Here is a 17637-nt window from a genome sequence, read left to right as displayed (position 1 = left end):
GGCATTGGTATACAAGCCTTGTAATTTTGCCCAGTTGCATATATCCTCATTTTATGTTTTTAGGCTGCTCTTGTGATTTCTCCCCATACCCCCCCTGGGTTTAGGAGCTTCAAACACCCTACCGCTAATGTCCCCATTTCTGCCCTCTGGATCTTGCTTTCCACTGGCTAATTCTACATCAGTCCCCCCCCCCCCATCACCTAGTTTAAAAGCCCCTCTAACTTTTTGATCATCTTCTCACCCAGTACGGTTGCACCCTCCCCATTTAGGTGCAATCCGTCCCTACCATAGAGCTGGTGGCCGACTGAGAAGTCGGCCCAGTTCTCCAGGAACCCGAAACCCTCCTTACTACACCAGCTCCTCAGCCACTTGTTAACTTCCCTAATCTCCCGCTGAGGTTGTTGGCTAGTAGGTTCTGAGCCGCTGGAATATATACTGCCCTCAGATCTGCTAGATATACCTGTGCCCAATCCAGGACGGAACATACTTCCTCCATCAGTGTGAGACCCTTGGTGCCACCCTGCCTTGTCCAAGCGCAACAGAACATTCTTCCCACGTAGTGCTGGGCTGAATGCTAAAAGGGCTTGAAAGGCCACCCTGAGCTCCAACACATTGGAGACTATACCCTTCGGGCAGAAATGCCATCGGCCCTGGACCACCTGGTCTTGGTAATGGGCTCCCCATCCGAGCGAACTGGCATCTGACGTAACTATTTCTGGACGGAGAGGAACTATGTGCTGATGGTGTTTAAAGTTGCAAATCCGGGTCCACCACCAAATTCATAGTTTTGCCGCCTTGTTGATAATTATCGGTTGTAGCGTTTCTGTGCCATTGCATTGTGCCAAAAAAGAGTTTTGAAATGTCTTTGTGTGCCATTGAGCCCATTGGACCATGGGGTTGTGGGCAAGGAGCAGAATGTCGTTGAGATATTGACGTATCCTCAAACCCTTTTCCCTTAGATGGGCTACCAATGACAACAGGATTTTTGAAAAGGTTCTGGGTGCAGTCGATATTCCCAACGGTAAGCTTCGGAATTGGAAATGATGTTGGTTTATCACAAAGCGAAGATATCTTTGAAATGCAGGGTGGATAGTGATGTGCAAATAGGCTTCGAATAAATCAACTGACAGCATCCAATCTCCTACGCTTATCGTCAGCAAGATCGACTGGAGACTTTCCATCTTGAAGGATTCCACAATTATCTTGTTGTTGAGTTTTTTTTAGGTCTAGAACAGGTCGTAAATCTCCCGTCTTCTTTTTTACTAAAAAGAGCAGAGAATAAAACCCCTTTCCCTCTTTGGTCATGAGGGACTTCTACTACCGCTTGTTTGTATAGTAGTTCCTGGACGTACTTGGTTATTAAGTGTCTTTTTGACAGAGAGGTCAGGAGTCTGGTGGTTTGGAAGTGATCCCCGGGTGTCTGATATTTGAACGTCCAACTGTGACCCATCTGAATCATGGATAACGTCCACCGGTCTCTTATGTGATCTGCCCAAACCTGCGTGAATAACCTCAGTCTGGCACCAACTATTGCAGGATGGACGGGCCCCCCTTTCAAAAGGACTTCTGTTGATCCCCTGTAATGGAAGGTCTTGGCTTTTGTAACCTTAAAAAGGAAGTTTAAGAGTTCCTCCAGTTATGCTTGAACTCCTTTCCCGGTCTGTACGATCTCGCCTCCCTAGATTTTTCTGGGATATTACGTCTAAACGGTTGTGACCTTTGCTGTTTTGGTCTTCTGTCGGAGGGAATGAGGCCCGACTTGCCCCCTGTAACCTTCGAGTTGGCTGAATCGAGTTTTGTTCCGAATAGATTTGTGCCATCATAAGGTGTTTTGCACCAATTTGTTATTGAGGCCGCATCTGCATGCAACCCATGGTTTCAGCCATAAGGCTCTTCTTGCAATGACTGAGGCTAGCATGGTTCTTGATGAAGATCTTATCATGTCCACCAATGCTTCCGCTACAAAGTCTCCCACTAGGGTGAAGAGCTCTAACTATTTTTTCTTGCACTGTCCCTGCTGAAAGTAGTTTCTCAACGTTGGCTGTCCAAACGGGTATTGCTTTCCCTACTGCTGCCAGAGCAATCGCTGGTCTGCAGGAGCCACCCGCCGAGGAGTGGGGTTTTTTGAGATCAAGGTCGATTTTATGATCGAGCGTATCTCTGAAGGTTACTGCATCCTCAATTGGCAAAGTCACGTGCCTAGCTAGACGCATTAAAAAAGCATCTACTATGGGTGCCAAGATCAGAGGATTCATATTGGGCTCTCTTAGTGGATATAGTTTCGCTAGTCTATTGTTAAGGCTAGATTTTTTCTCTATTTTCTACCACTCTTTTATTAAATCCTCAAGTTCATCGATGAACTGAAAGGTCTCTGGCTCTTTCTTTCCTCAAATTTGGGAAGTATTTGCGCAGTTTGTGGGGGGTCTCCTTTGACTCTTCCCAACCGATTGCCTCCTTTACTGATTTAGCAAATGGATCTACCAGAGCAAAATCGAATCCGGAGGTTGTCTGAAATTCTCCCTCGTCGGAAGACTCTCCGGAGTTCGGGGTGTTTAGTGATACCGTTGCTGAGGTGCCCTGGATTGGTCTATCCGTTTCAGTGGCTGATACCTGCAAGATGGATTCTTTCACGGACTCCTTGATAATATTAGATACTTCTCTAGCATCTGCTTCTTTCTCCCTGGTGCTTCCTCGAAGCATGTACGGCAAACTGTCTGGAAGTGCTGTGGCTCCGCACACCCAGCAAGCATTGGCTGGTGGATGGTGGCTAGAGGCATGTGATCGGTAGCTGCATAGAATAATATGGTATCTTAGTGGCAGAGCTCTCTTTTAATATTCTTCACTACTTACCTAACATAGCGCCCCTTACCTTTCAGGCTGAGGATGGTCTGCTAGGGCAGCAGCCTCCATGAGGGAGATAAAGTAATACCTGGGAAGGTTGAAACAATAGTAACCCCTATAGCATGTAATAGCAGAGCATAATAGTAACAAAGCACACCAAGGAAAGGCAAGTATAAGGATAAGAGGTTCCTAACAGTGAGATGGTACGGTTGGAGGAGATAGGCAGGCTTGCAGGGTGCAGAGTAGTTGTAATGCTGTCCAGGGGAGTCCTGTCATTTTTTGCAGGTTGTTTCCTGGTTTAAATAAAGCGCCGCCCGCGGAGGAAGTGACATCACTTCCACACATGCCCAGAAGCGCCGCATCACTTTCGGTCGCAGATGCTCAGTACGGAAGCGGTGGCCATCTTGGATACCCAGCGCCATGGAACTACTAAGCCCAGCCAGACTGCTGGGGGAAAAAAAGGAAAAGGTAAAAGGAGACCTAGTAAATAAATAAATAGGAAAAAAATAAGAGGGAGTGAGGAAATAAGAGAATGAATGGAGGTCGCTGCACTATCTCTAAGCCTATTTAAGGCTTGAATGGCACTAAGCATCAAAGGCCCCAGAGACCATCAGAGTGGGGCTCCCTCCATGAAGCTCTTGTTAGGGACTGTACAGGCAGGGACTTCCACCCAGGAGAGGCCAACCTGGCTGGGGTAAAGGCGGTAAGGGGGACCGGTCCAGTTAATGAGGAAAAAAAGGAAAATGCTGGGAGGGGTCCCTCTTTAGATTTTATAGCTATCCAGTCCTATCAGTTGTGAGGGGGGCGGAGTCACAACCCAGTGTTTGCTGCCATGAATGCTAATGATGGATCTTTTTATGGCTTTGCGTCAAAATAAAAATGTGTCAAAATGCCATAAATCTGCTTTTAAATGGAAATATGAAAATAGGAGATATTGTATGTCTGTGCTGATATTATTTTCCCTGCTCTTCTTTTGAAATGTGGCTGTTGATAATATTTGCTATAGGGAATATGACTTGCAAGATATAACTCTTTTACTCTGACTTCCTAATGTCATTTTGAAGTCTTCCTCTCTAAAGGTAAATGCTAAGGTCAGTTTTATGGTGGTCAGCATATACAGTTTATGTTAAAGGAAATCAGAATACATACCCAATTGCTCCCAACTGTTTCTCATTTAGATCATTTATTTTCATATGTATTGCCAAGGGTGGAGCTGCTGTTAGAAACCACGGGGCCCCATACAGCCAACCTGACAGGGAACCCCACAAATAAACACAGTTCACTTTGCTTTGGTTTTGAATGAACACATTGAGTGATCATTATCGCTCACTCATTGCGTTCATTCAGGAAAGGAAGAGACTGGTGAATGTGACATTTACCTGACCCTTCCCCCACTCTCCATCCTAAAGAATCCTATTGTATGCTTGCAGCTTCTGGCAGGAAGGAGAGAAGGGAAACCGACAGCACTGCAGGGGTAGTGGGGGCTGGGTAACAGGGGGAAAGGTATGGTGAACGGGGAAGGTGATCAGTGCGGCGGGGTTGTGGCTCTTCCTGACAGCAGCTGAAAGCTGGCCGAAGGGAGAGGAGATGAAGCCAACTTTGAACTGCCGGTCACCCTCCCTGCCCAAATATGATTTACCCTGCTGCCTAGGCCCCATACAGGAGGACTGGTGGTACCCCCCCTTATCCATGGCCCTGGCGAAGGGTATGGTATAAGTCCTTTGCTTACATATATTGTACTAAAAGATTATTACTTTTCTCTATGTTTAAAAGATGAGAAGTATGCAGCTGGCAACATGCTGACTTCAGAAACCATCTACTACAACCATTAGATGGCATGTTAATTGAGGGCAGAAATCTGGGATCAGGTTATTTACTTTCCTAGAACTAGTACCCACATGGACTTCAGAGGAAAGTTATTTTTATTAGGTACTCTACATAGGATATAATTCCTGAAAGAATTGCAGTTATGCTAGCCATACTCATAATTTTGCAAGCAGTTTCAACCAAAATGATTGAACAGATTATGGCAACATGCCACCATATATGTTGTATAGTTACATATTTATTTAAATTGCAGGTATGATAGTAGGTGTTCATGATTCATTTGGTTGCTTTTATTGTTAGACTAGATTGCTAGACAATAGGCAATTGTTTAGACTTTACATTTTTAGTACATTACTACAATACATAGTGTAGGGATGTATTGACAAAATAACGTGTTTGGGTCAAACCTGCGTAAGTTGTCCAAACCCATCAGGCCAAGAATCTTCTTTATACTTGTCATTAGGATAAGTGTCAATTGCATTTCTATCACCATGTCGGAACACCTAACAAAGAGAAAATGTAAAAAAATCTCAGTGCTATAAACACAAACAAGATGAAAGGAGGAATACCCCCCCCCCCCCCCGGCCAAGGCATTGTATTCTGACAGCAGGACCCACATCTATCAGAATACATTGATCAATGACTATAGGCACTGATTGATAAAAGTTTACCAGCATGTCCCCTGGACAGAAGCCTATCATAAGATTGACTTCTATCAAGCAGGAACGGCCACACACTGATCAAACTTTGTCCGGCCCCCACTGACCTTGCCAAATTCGGATCAGTGTATGGCCAGCTTTAGTTTGATCCAGCCATAGCCAGGTGACCCTTATCTGACATCTATGGCATTTATTAGGGCTGGTTCACACCTAAATCGCAGAGGAAAGTGGTCCGCGTTCCTGTGCGAATCCTGTACAACTCGATGGGGTGTGATTTTCAGCCTCTGTGCAGGCAAACACACTGCTTTTGGGGTGTCGTTCGGAATATATTGACCAACGTATAAATTTGCCAGCACATCATGAATCTCCAATGCCGTCCTAAAGGGTTTTTTTTATTGAAGAATGATCACATAAAAAAAAGGAAGGTGCAATGTTTTGGAGCCTCGCAGGACCCCTTTGTCAGGCACTTGTCACATGTCTGATGAAGGGGTCCTGTGAGGCTCGGAAACAATACACCTTTCTTTTTTATAAAGTGTTCATTCTTCAATAAAATAGCTTTACGTACAACATTGATGATCCATGGTGTGCTGGCAAATATGTACATGATCAATATACTGCTAACGACACCCCAAACGCAGTGTGTTTGCCCAAACAGGGTTGCATGGTATCGCAGTACCATGCAATTCTGTGCAGTGCATTTTAACCAGTTCTGGACCGGAAGGATTTGCCCCTTAATGACTAGGCCAATTTTTGCGATTCGGCACTGCGTTACTTTAACCAAAAATAACCAAAATAAAATTGATGTCCATTTTTGTCCCACAAATAGAGCTTTCTTTCTTTCTTTTGGTGGCATTTGGTCACCTGTGAAATTTTTATTTTTTGCGCTATAAACAAAAAAAGAGCGACAATTCTGAAAAAAAAAAAAAAAACAATATTAATCACATTCTGCTATATAACATTTCCAAAAAAATTAACAATCAAAAATTTTCATCCTTTTAGGCCAATTTGTATTCTTTTAAATATTTTTGGTAAAAAAATTGCAATAAGCATATTTTGATTGATTTATGCAAAATGATTGCGCCTACAAACTGGGGGAAAGATTTGTCATTTTTATTTATTTTTTTTACTAGTAATGGTGGCGATCTGCGATTTTTAGTGGGACTGCGACATTGCGGGGGACAGATCGGACCCCTAACTGAAATTTTTGACACTTTGGGGGGACCAGTGACATTACTACAGTAATCAGTGCTAAAAATATGCACTGATACTGTAATATTGACATTGGCAGGGAATGGGGTTAACCTAGGGGTGATCAAAGGGTTAATTGTGAGCCTAGGGGTGTGTTTTCTAACTGTGGAGGGAGGGACTTGTGAAATGATCATAGAGACCGGTGATCCTATATAGAAGGATCTCTGTGATCATTTCAGAGAGAACAACGGTCAGCTGTGTTTACAACAGCTGACCATTTTCCTCTCTCAGCGGGGAGCGATTGCGGGTGCCGGGCTGCGATTGCAGCCACCTGTCCCGTGGATTGGCATCCCTGCTGCCTAGTGGGGGTGGTAGCGTGCTGCTGGCAGTCCGCGCTCGCCCCCCCAGCACCACTCCTGTGACCGACGTTCCCCTACGTCGTTTCGTGCATCCTAGCCAGCCTGCCGCAGTAAAACTGTGGTGGGAAGTCGGCAAGTGGCTAATATGAACGTTGATCTATGATTGTTCCAGTTTCCAGCTGGATATTGTTGCAGCACCTGCTACTTTCGAGCCTGTGTTCAAAGAGGGTGTCAAGCCTGATCCAGGAATGTGTGTGATGGGAATATTAAAGTGTTACTAAACCCAGGAGCCTGCATTCACTGTATCTGGTCTCCCACAGTACACAGAACATGGAAATGCATTTATTTTAGTAAATATAAACTGCTAAATACCTTTTCCCATCATCAGGATGTAGCACCCTGCTAGGTAGGTGCTAGGAAAACGCATTAAGTGGCCTTTTCTGCTTATCAGGAGACCCAGGTTTGTTCGTTTTCCTGTCACATGTTTCCAGGTGTGATTTATTGGGTCTAAGGGAGTCTCCCACTGTATCCAATAAGGGAGATTGTTGGGCAGTGGAGGAAACCTAGCCAGTAGCACACCAGGGTTTGTGGCTGCCTCAGTGGGTGGGCATTCTGGCAATGCATTCTGGGATTGGCTATAAATCCTGAGGGAGCATGTGACAGGGTGTCTTTTGGCGGGAGCAAAGTCCCAGGAGGAGGGGGACGGCTGTCTCTCCTCCTGCAGGTGTGAGGAAGGTGGCTCAGGCGGTCGGCCTGTTGGACCAGGTGTGGAGCTGAGCTGCAGAGGATCCAGAGTGCTGACAAGTGGAGCTGCTGGCAGAATCCTTTGGGAAAAACAGTATTGTGAGTACCAAGGGGTCTGCCTAGGAGAGGGGACCACTCCCGAAAAGTCAGGGGATCAAGGAACTAGTTCACACAGGAAGTTGATTGTGAAGGGGGTGCTGTGTAGTTGACCCTGAAGATTAGTAACAAAGGGGATGCCAGGAAGGACCCTGAAGTTGTTTAGCAGTACAGTACAGATTACCTCAGGATACAGTTTACCTCAGAGAGCTCATACAATTCTACTTCACAGTCAAGGGTAAAGTGAAGCAGCGGCCTAGCCATAACTAGCATTACTCAGCGTTACTCAGCATTACTCAGCATTATTCAAGTCGTCCCAGCCAATTGTGCATCGTTCTATTAAGTTGGAGTATCCCACTCATTTCCTTATCCTATCCAAGTTCTAAATAAAAACACAAAAACCAAAGATACTGGACTGTTTCCTGACTGAGCCAAAATCACTCTGAAAATGTTGAACTGTCTTATCGTTGCTAATGGTAACCCAGGGGAACCCGTAATCAGCAGCTCCCAAGGGAGTAGTGCTACAAGTATATAGCAGTCTTGTGACTTCTGTCAGTGCATGGTTAAAGCTTGTAGTAGGAGTTTTCATTTTCCCACGATTGTCCTATCAGGATGCAGGACCTCTGACCCTTTGTCTGGACAGCGCTGATTTGCCCTGTGCTGATCACATGCACTCTCCCAAAAAACAAAAAAAAACTCTCTAGCAATACACACTGAACTGAGCATGTGCAGCCTGACTCCAGTAACTCTGTCTTATCTGGACATGTTCTGGAGTCAGTGGAGGAAGAGGAGGATCTGCGCATACAGGATCAAACAGCCTTTTTACACAATGTAGAGGATTGACCCTTTAGGTTCCACAGTGAGTATAACAAGCATGCCTTACTGCATATACAGACTGATTTTACTGTTGTTGGTTTAGTAATACTTTAAGAGAATTGTGTAATGGATTTGTACATGCTTTTTTCTATATTTGTTTTTTTTTTGTTTTTGTTTTTTTTAATTTTTTGAAAATTACACCTTTAAAAAAAATGAATGTCTAAAGTATCCAATAATGTTAAATTTATCTACAAACCTAAAAAGTTACTAAACCCAGGAACCTGCATTCACTGTATCTGGTCTCCTACAGTACACAGAACATGGAAATGCAATTATTTGGTAAATATAAACTGCTAAATACCTTTTCTCATCTGTGGTACATAGCAGTCTTGTGACTTCTATCAGTGTCTGGTTAAAGCTTGTAAGAGAAGTTTTCATTCTACTCTAACTGTCCTATGAGGCTGCAGGACCCCGATCCTCTGTCTGCACAGTGCTGATTGGCCCTAGCAATACACACCAAACTGAGCATGTGCAGAGTGCCCCTAAGGATCTGTACTATCAGTAGATAGATTGGGGACTGTGGAAGAAGGGGGAGGATCAGGAAAGACAGGATCAAACAGCCTTATTACACAATGTGGAGGATTAACTCCTTAGGTTCCACAGTAAATATGACAAGCATGCTATACTGCATATACATACTGATTTACTGTTGTGGGCAGTGCCTGGACAAGGTCACCCAGCGCCCAGGGCAATGATGCCAAACTGCGCCCCCCTTCCCTTAGGGTTAGGGTCAAGGTCCCCCCCCATCCCTGCAATAGACAATTGCGCCCAGGGAAAATGTCCCTCCTGCCCACCCCTTGTCCCGGCCCTGGTTGTGGGTTTAGTAACACTTTAACATTATGATATCAGTATATTGACACCCGCAGCAGATCGCACACACAGTGCGTATTGAGCACGGTGTTAGAAACGCACACAGAACTACAGTTTTTTGCACCGCATTCCGGTGTAAACGAGTCCTTAGATCACAGGAAAATAAAGCAGCCAAGAAAGCAGGAAACAGAGGAATGTTATAAACAGTATTAATAGTACGGAGAGGCCCAGAGTAAAGGAGAGAAGAGACATGGACGAAGGGCCGTCGTGACAGGGGTTTAAGGGGTTTGGGACAAGGAGGGGTTTTCAACCCAGTATTATAGAAAATATAAGTGGTGGGACTTCCTAGCTGGTGTCTTGGCCAGGAATGGGTGGAGCTATAGGGAGAGGTTAAGCTAATGGCCTTAGGAGGTCTTCAGTCGGAGGAAAGCTGCATTGGTGAATATTTCCCACCCTCCTTCCCCTTTCTTGTTTTTCTGAATTTTGGTTCTGCGGTCCACCGCCCTTGTTTTAGTTTTTGTTTTTAAAGAGGCTTTCTTCTTTTGAGGTGGTTCTTTGTCATGGCAGCAAAGGGGGTACAAGGTCCTGGTAGGTTAGTATGGTGCAAACTTATACTTGGTAGGGACCTGTCTGAGGTACGGCTCCCAGATGGTGCCAACTTATGCTTGGTAGGGACCCGTCTGAGGTACAGCTCCCAGTAGTTGGTATGTTGGTATCTGCGACTGCTTGTCTCTGAGTCAGTGCTGTGGTAGCTGGAGGCCTAATTAAGTCGAACGCAGGTACTTCCTTCTTTGATGCCTACCGGGACCTTGAGGCTCCAGTAAAAACTGGGTTTAACGTGTTATTTACCTGTTATGTATACAGTTTGTTAATAAAAGGCTGCTATGGCCATTTAACTCCAACCTGTGGTCACATGGTTATTTATAAGGGAGGAGGAGAGTTATGGTCAGAGCAGAATGGAGACAAATCCTCTTTAATACCCTAGTCAATATCCTCCAACATGTGTCTCAGGCATCCGAAATGAGCAAAACAGGAAACCGCTAATGTATGCATATCTCAAACATCAACACATCTTAGAGTACGTAAAACAAAAAATTCTGAAACATTCACAAGAGTAATTGGGCATCTATGAACAGACTTTGTAGAAACTTGAACAATAAGAACTGCAGTTTGCTATGTACTGAAAGTTACCTACAAGTAGTAAATGTAGAATAACACACGAAACATCCTCTAAAAACATCTGTAATGCAGATCACTCACCACAATCACAAGTTTAAGTTTCTTTTCTGCAGCAGACTGCACCAGTAGAGGAAAGCATACATTCAGGAAAATAAAACAACTTAATAAAAAATACGATGAGCGTATTGCAGCTGGAAGGGTGGAAGGCATTGTTATCAGTCTCGTAGAGCAAATTCATCTGGCAACCTTTTAGACTATTTACGGCATATGAAAAATTGGCAGGGTGGAGCAAAGCGTTCTATTGCCACATGAAAGTGAATGTAAATCGCCATAATGTTTAAACATGTCAACTCTTGTAGAATGTTCGTCTGAAAGGATAAAAAATATTGTTTTAAGGTTGCCTAATAATGTCTAAATTTATAACATTTTCATTTTTTCTTTGTGGAGAAATAAACAATATTACAGTGCAGGGGATACAACAAACTACTTTATAATAGAAACTTAAAGTAGAACTGAAGGCAAAACTATTTTTTAACCCCCTTCACCCCTAAGGGTAAAACAAATCTAAATGCCTAAGCACAATTTTGCAACTTTGACATAGGTTAGTAAAACTGTATGTAGCACCCTACAGGTAGGTGCTAGGTAAACGTATAGTGTGCCTTGTCTGCCTAACAGCAGTGATTTGTTTAGTCAGGGTGTCATGGTTTCCAGGTGTGCCTGCTGAAGGGGGAGTCTCCCACTGGCTCCTGTGAGAGGGCAGTGGAGGAAACCCAATCAGGGGACACATCCAGGCTTGTAACTACCGCAGAAGGCAGATAATGCTGCAAGGGATTCTGGGAGTGGGTATAAGTTTGGGGGTGGCGCATGACACAATGTCTTTGGCGGGAGCAGAGTCCCAGGAGGGAGAGAACGGAGTCTGAGGAAGAGGATCTCGGGGTGTAGCCTGCAGATTCAGGGAGAGAGCTGAACTAAGCTGAGGGGATCCAGTGTGCGAGAACCTGTGGAGAGTCAGAGGGGTCCAGTCCCAGGAAAGCCTACACAGGTCGTGAGTACTGAGGATTGCCCCTGGGGGTCTGCCTGAAGTTAGAGGGGACCACTCTGGTTGAGGTTCGGGGATCCAGTGCCAGCTAGTGGTGAAAGGGGGTACCTAGGTTGGGGACCCTGAAGTCACAGAGGGGGTACATAGTCAGTGGACCCTGAAGAGTTCAAGGTTAAAGGGCGCCTACAGTTGGGCCCTGAATTGGACAGAGTGTGCCAGTTGGAAGTTACACCTTTACAGAATCCTATCACATACTACCTCAAGCCAGTGCAAGGCGGGAGGGAAGTATTCAGTGACTTGCAGTACAACAGTGTCAGTAGTTCTACAATTCACAGTCCTGTATCTCCTGTACTTCAAGTCGAGGATTCAGCACTTCTATTGAATGACAGAGTGCTCTCAGAGTTAGTGAGCGTTGGCTGGCGCCAGCTGGCATCAAGGAAGTGCCAACAGGCATCTTTAAGGAACAAAGTCCCAAGTGTATATAGTTGAAGCCTAAAGGAGTATCCCACTCATTCCCTTCTCCCATCCCCTTTAAATCAAATAAAACAACAAACAAAGATGCCGGAGTTGTCGATGTCTCAGTGCTCACACCCAGGGTCGCAGCTCACATGGACTGGAGAGGTAACCGGTACCGATGGCAGACCCACATCAGGCCACAGGCCTGGAAAACCTGCTACATGTACATACCATCACAACTACTTTGTGCATCCAGGTAGATTATATTGCATTTTTTTCAGGACAAATTAGACTTTCTTTTAGTGGTAAATTGTAATGGATAGCTCCTGATTTGATTACAAAAAAAAAAAGGAAAACTGGTCCAAAATAGTCAAAGAATAATTTTTTTTACATTTTGCTGTATATTTCTTGCTACTACCATAACTTTCCACCAAAGAACAAGACACGAGTTTAGGCGTGTCAAGTGTTTACGTGTTAATGGATTCAATTGGAAGGAATATTTAGTTATTTTGGCAATTTGAATGAATGCTCTAGGGCTATATGTGTTGAGCCCAAAAAAAACAAAAAAAAAGCTCCTCTCTTGAACATGCGTTTTATTTTTATGACTGAACACGCTCTGCTTCTACTGCCCGTAAACACCTATGTGTGCATGGACACTCAGAGATAAAATAATGGCAGAATAAAAAAATGGAAAATGCCTGTAAAAGTTGAATTTTTTAAGCCTTGTGTGCATGAGCGCTAACAAATAATTCCAGGCATTGGCATGTTACACTAGGGTCTACATGGTCCAGCTTGGGCCAATGTAACTCTGTACATACCATACCTGACTGATACCCCTGGAAGCTGGAAGTTACCGTGGGGTGATGATGTCATGTTCTCAACCTTATGCAATCGATGAATGCTTTGCATTAATTAAGAAAATAAATCAGGCTATCCACCCAGCACAGGACCCAGAAGCAAGTAGAATGGACTGCAGGAGAAATGTCTACTTCAGAGATTTCCAGCTTTCAGGGATATCAACCAGATATGGTATATGCTGTGCTGGATTTAGACCTTGGGGGCCTGGGGCACTTCAAGTTTGAGGGCCCCTCAACATTTTATGATCAATAAAAAAGTGAACTGAAATGAATGATAAACCACATTTATTCTGTAGCACTCTCACTTTTGCTAAAGTAGGTAAATTTAGTTTGGCTTCCCTGTAGGCAGAGGAGCAAGAGTCAATTTTGTTTAGGAGGCTGTGCAGTACTTCAAAGGCTGTGGCTCTGTTATCTTTTCCTGTCTTCTGTAGCTCTCTGGATATTTCCAGAACATAGTTGGGAGGAGGAGTGGGATTTCCACCAATCCCTGAGGATGCAGGACCCAGAAGGTGGGGAGACAACTCATAAATACTCAGAAGTCTGGCAGTCTGGGTGCAGAGTCCAGGCCATCTGGAGGCAACCCTTGTGATAGGGACTTTGCCCATGGGGTAGAAGGAAGAGGAGCAGGAGCCGAGAGAAAGAGAAGGAAAGCTCAAGGACAGGGGTGTCAAACTGGTGGCCCTCCAGCTGTTGTGGAACTACAAGTCCCATCATGCCTCTGCCTGTGGGAGTCATGCTTGTAACTGTCAGCCTTGCAATGCCTCAAGGGACTTGTAGCTCCATAACAGCTGGAGGGCTGTCAGTTTGACACCTATGCTCTAGGACATAACTCAACCATTGTCTCAGCTAGACATACTGTAGCTGCAGGCTCCAAGCCAACCCAGGAACAGTCTGCCCAGCAGAGAGGCCAGTGTAGCATCTTTCTACATTTAAGAAACTACTAAAAGTGAACTGAATGTGTACAAACCAGTATCACACCCAAAGCCACAGAGAGGACAGCGCAGTGCAATACTGCACATGTCCGGGACCAGGGGTACAGCTTGAGTGCAGTGCAAGACAGCCAGGAGCCTCCCAATATCTCTACATTGACCCTAGAGCAGCCAGATGCTGTGCAATACAGCCAGGTGTTGTCTCTTTAACACTGACTTTTTGGGAATTTCTTTTACTGATCCCGCTGCATTATTACTCCTACTAGTATGCAGCGCAGTCTAGCTGAATTTTAGCAGCCAGAGACTTTGGCAGTTTCTTGTTTGTGTGGAGTTTACAAGTTTTGCAAGTTCTGGGCATCCCATGTATCCCAATCCCTATCCAAGTTCAACGCTCCCTATATAAACAACCTAAACTAAAACCCCTATACTGTTTTCTCGAGCCAATTGGAGAGTGTGGAAGATTCCTGTTGCCTGCTTGTGGGTACTGTGTGGGGGAAATAGGCCCAAATTCAAGCAGCTCCTTTGAGGATATCGCTACAGTCCTAAAAGATTTTAGGTTCTGAAGAACCTCAATTTTAATGACTGTAATGGCTCTTTCACACGGGCGATCCGATCAGATCTGCCTGTCAGTTTTTTAGGCTGCCATCCGTATCCGATCCTGTCCGTGAAATCTGGATGGATGGAAACCCTATTTTTCCATCCGTTCAGGGATCGGATCGGATGAGAGCGGACAGGCGGTCCGCTCTCATCCGATCCCCCATAGAGAGCAGCGGGGTCTGTGACACCTCCCTCTCCGCACTGCAAGCTGAGACGGAGCTGTCATCCGCCGGCTCAGCAGGGATCGGCGGATCGATCCCCTCTGAGCAGCACGGATCCGCCTACGGAGGCGGACCGTGTGAAAGAGCCCTAAGAATACACATAAGACCTCTTGCACACGGTACTAATGTTTGAACATCTGCTTTTTTAAAATAATTTCAGGCGTTTATGTTGGATGTATTTGTGCATATTTGTGTGTATTTGTGCATATTTGGGTTTAAACGCATTTTCGCGCTCTAGTTCTAGGAATTCTGTATTCATTATGCCAGTATTTGCACGTACCGATGCAAATTATTGACTGAAAATGCATATTTTAATTTTTTTTTTTTGTTTACGTGCTTGTGTGTACAGGCACATTATTAACAATGGGCTTCACTTTAGAGGAGTAAAAAATATGCTGCACTGAGCTTTCTCAAGCTGCAGTGTGCAAGAAGTACAGCTAGTTTGAATTGGCGAGTCATATATATCACAGTTGTGTATCACACTGCAATATTTACACAACTTCTTTCTTCCTGCACTTAGCATCTGAAAAATCTTTCACCAACTCATTAAACTTTGTCATCTTGAGGGCATTGCTCTCGACAGCCAGTAGGCACAGAGCACTTAGACTTTTATGGGTCATTGCGGTTCTCAGATCATTTTTTTATCAAGAAATAAGTGTCAAGGGAAAATAATTGTATTTTTTATTTTTTTTTTATAAAGGAAGTCTGGGGCCCCCTCTGGCAGGGGTGCTTATACTTGCAGGGGGGCCCAGGGCAATTTCCCCTTTTGCCCTCTTATAAATACGGCAATGGTGGCTTCATTTATTTTCTATTTCTTCTTTTTTCCCTTTATTTTCACCCAGTGATCCAGCCAGTATAACACTTCCTGTCTTAGGAGCTATGGAGACACCCTTGGACAGCAGTACTGTTAGTGTGAACAAAGGGTTTTTGTTAGCAGACTTAAGATGGAAATAAATACACTATATTGTCAAAAGTATTGTGACGCCTGTCTTTACACACACATGAACTTTAAAGGCATATTAGTTTTAATCCACAGGGTTCAATATTGAGTTGGCCCACCCTTTGCAGCTATAACAACTTCAACTCTTCTGGGAGAGCTGTCCACAAGGCTTAAGAGTGTGTCTATGGGAATGTTTGACCATTATTCCAAAAAAGCATTTGTGAGGTTAGGCACTGATGTGGGCGAGAAGGCCAGGCTCGCAGTCTCCACTCTAATTCATCCCAAGGTGTTCTATGGAGTTGAGGTTAGGACTCTGTGCAGGCCAGTCAAGTTCCTCCACCCCAAACTCGCTCATTCATGTCTTTATGGACCTTCCTTTTTGCACTGCAAATCATTTGGTGGAGGGGGGATTATAATGTGGGGTTGTATTTTAGGGGTTGGGCTTGGCCCCTTAGTTCCAGTGAAGGGAACTCTTAAGGGGTCAGCATACCAAGACATTTTGGATAATTTCATCTTCCTAACTTTGTGGGAACAGTTTGGGGATGGCCCCTTCCTGTTCCAACATGACTGCGCAACAGTGCCCAAAAAAGGTCCATAAAGACATGGATGAGCCAGTTTGGGTGGAGGAACTTGACTGGCCTGCACAGAGTCCTGACCTCAACCTAATAGAACACCTTTGGGATGAATTAGAGCAGAGACTGCGAGCCAGGCCTTCTTGTCCACATCAGTGCCTAACCTCACAAATACGCTTCTGGAAGAATGGTCAAACATTCCCATAGACAGACTCCTAAACCTTGTGGACAGCCTTCCCGGAAGAGTTGAATCTGTTATAGCTGCAAAGTGTGGGCCAAATCAATATTGATCCCTATGGACTAAGACTGGAATGCCATTACAGTTCATGTGTGTGTAAAGGCAGGTGTCCCAATACTTTTAGTAATAAAGAGTATTTTCTTTTTGCCCAACCTAGGTGTTTAACGAAGAAAAAAAATGGACCCGGTTCCCACATCCACACATTTAAGGTTGATTGGGGAATCTTCCCCGCTGTGTCTTTGTATTCTGATGGTGGGGAGACTTCTCTGGCCTCAGAATGAAGAGAAAAGGGAACGAATGGCCCCTTTTATTCATGGGGTAGTGGCAGGTGAGGATAGTTTAGGAGAAGGAATAGGCAGAATTTAAGTTGTCAGGCAGTTTAGAGCCTGTCAGAGTTTAATGTAAACTGATTGGCTATAAGGGTTTAGTTAGTTTACATGAGTATCTAGGGAGAATAAGCCCCTGACCTGTCTGAGCCGGTTTCTCCCGCCTGTGAAGAAGTTCAAGTTGATTGGCTGAAGGGGTTCAAGAGGACCCATTTAAGGATCCCCTCACAGATGAGCCGTCACTCCGTCGGTCAAGCAGCGAAGAAAGAAGACAGCCCAGCGGTTCCAGCGGTTCCAGAGTAGGCTTTCGGGAAGAACCATCGTCAGCGGTAGCGTTTGTCCACCGTCGGTAGTCCAGCAGGCGGTCGGGGTAGAAGACGTCAGCGGCGGCTTTCCTGGAAGAAGAGGAGGAGAGAAGAAGAAGAGGAGTTAGGCGCCCCCGCTTACCTCAGCCGAGATGAGCCTCCTAAGAAGACTGATCGAGCGGGCGGGAGAAGATGGCGGTGAAGATTGGCTCCGGAGGTGTTTTGAATTGCCGTTTGTCGCTGCATCCGAGGGAGCGGAAGGTGGAGACCGCGCAGGACCAGCATCGTCGGTGGCCGCCGGAAGAGACGTCGGGAGAGGATCGGGTGACGCGGCGGGCGCAGAAGGAAGATCGTCATCGTCGGTGACGCCGGGCGTAGAAGACGTCACGGAGAGGGGTGTGCGCAGGCGTGCCACACCCGGAAGAACCGGCCAAGGAATCGGGCCGGCGAAGAGGCGGCGCACTCCGCGCCAACGGTTCTCCCCTCCGGCGGACGTCAGGCGCGCCGGGAGGGGAGGTGAAGACTCGCCAAGAAGAAGACAAGCGGGAAGACCTGCTCCAGGACCCGGAGCGAGGGCC

General features: G+C 45.3%; 1 protein-coding gene across 1 annotated transcript in view; it reads right to left on the bottom strand.

Annotated features, from left to right (window-relative positions):
• Positions 1-10790, bottom strand: part of LOC309556066 (prostatic acid phosphatase-like) — a 107988-nt gene extending 97198 nt beyond the window's left edge. The window contains exons 1-2 of the mRNA XM_082258378.1: positions 10661-10790; positions 5076-5171 (exon numbers count right to left, since the gene is read on the bottom strand). Of these exons, the coding sequence (XP_082114504.1) occupies positions 5076-5171; positions 10661-10789 (225 nt within the window). The 5' untranslated portion in view covers position 10790. The remainder of the gene's footprint in view (positions 1-5075; positions 5172-10660) is intronic.
• Positions 10791-17637: the final 6847 nt, after the last annotated feature.

The sequence above is a fragment of the Pelophylax lessonae genome (genome assembly GCF_965119305.1).
Source record: "Pelophylax lessonae genome assembly, chromosome: 5".
Taxonomy (NCBI): Eukaryota; Metazoa; Chordata; class Amphibia; order Anura; family Ranidae; genus Pelophylax; species Pelophylax lessonae.
Note: the sequence above shows the minus strand (reverse complement) of the source record. Positions and strands in the feature narration are given on the sequence as shown.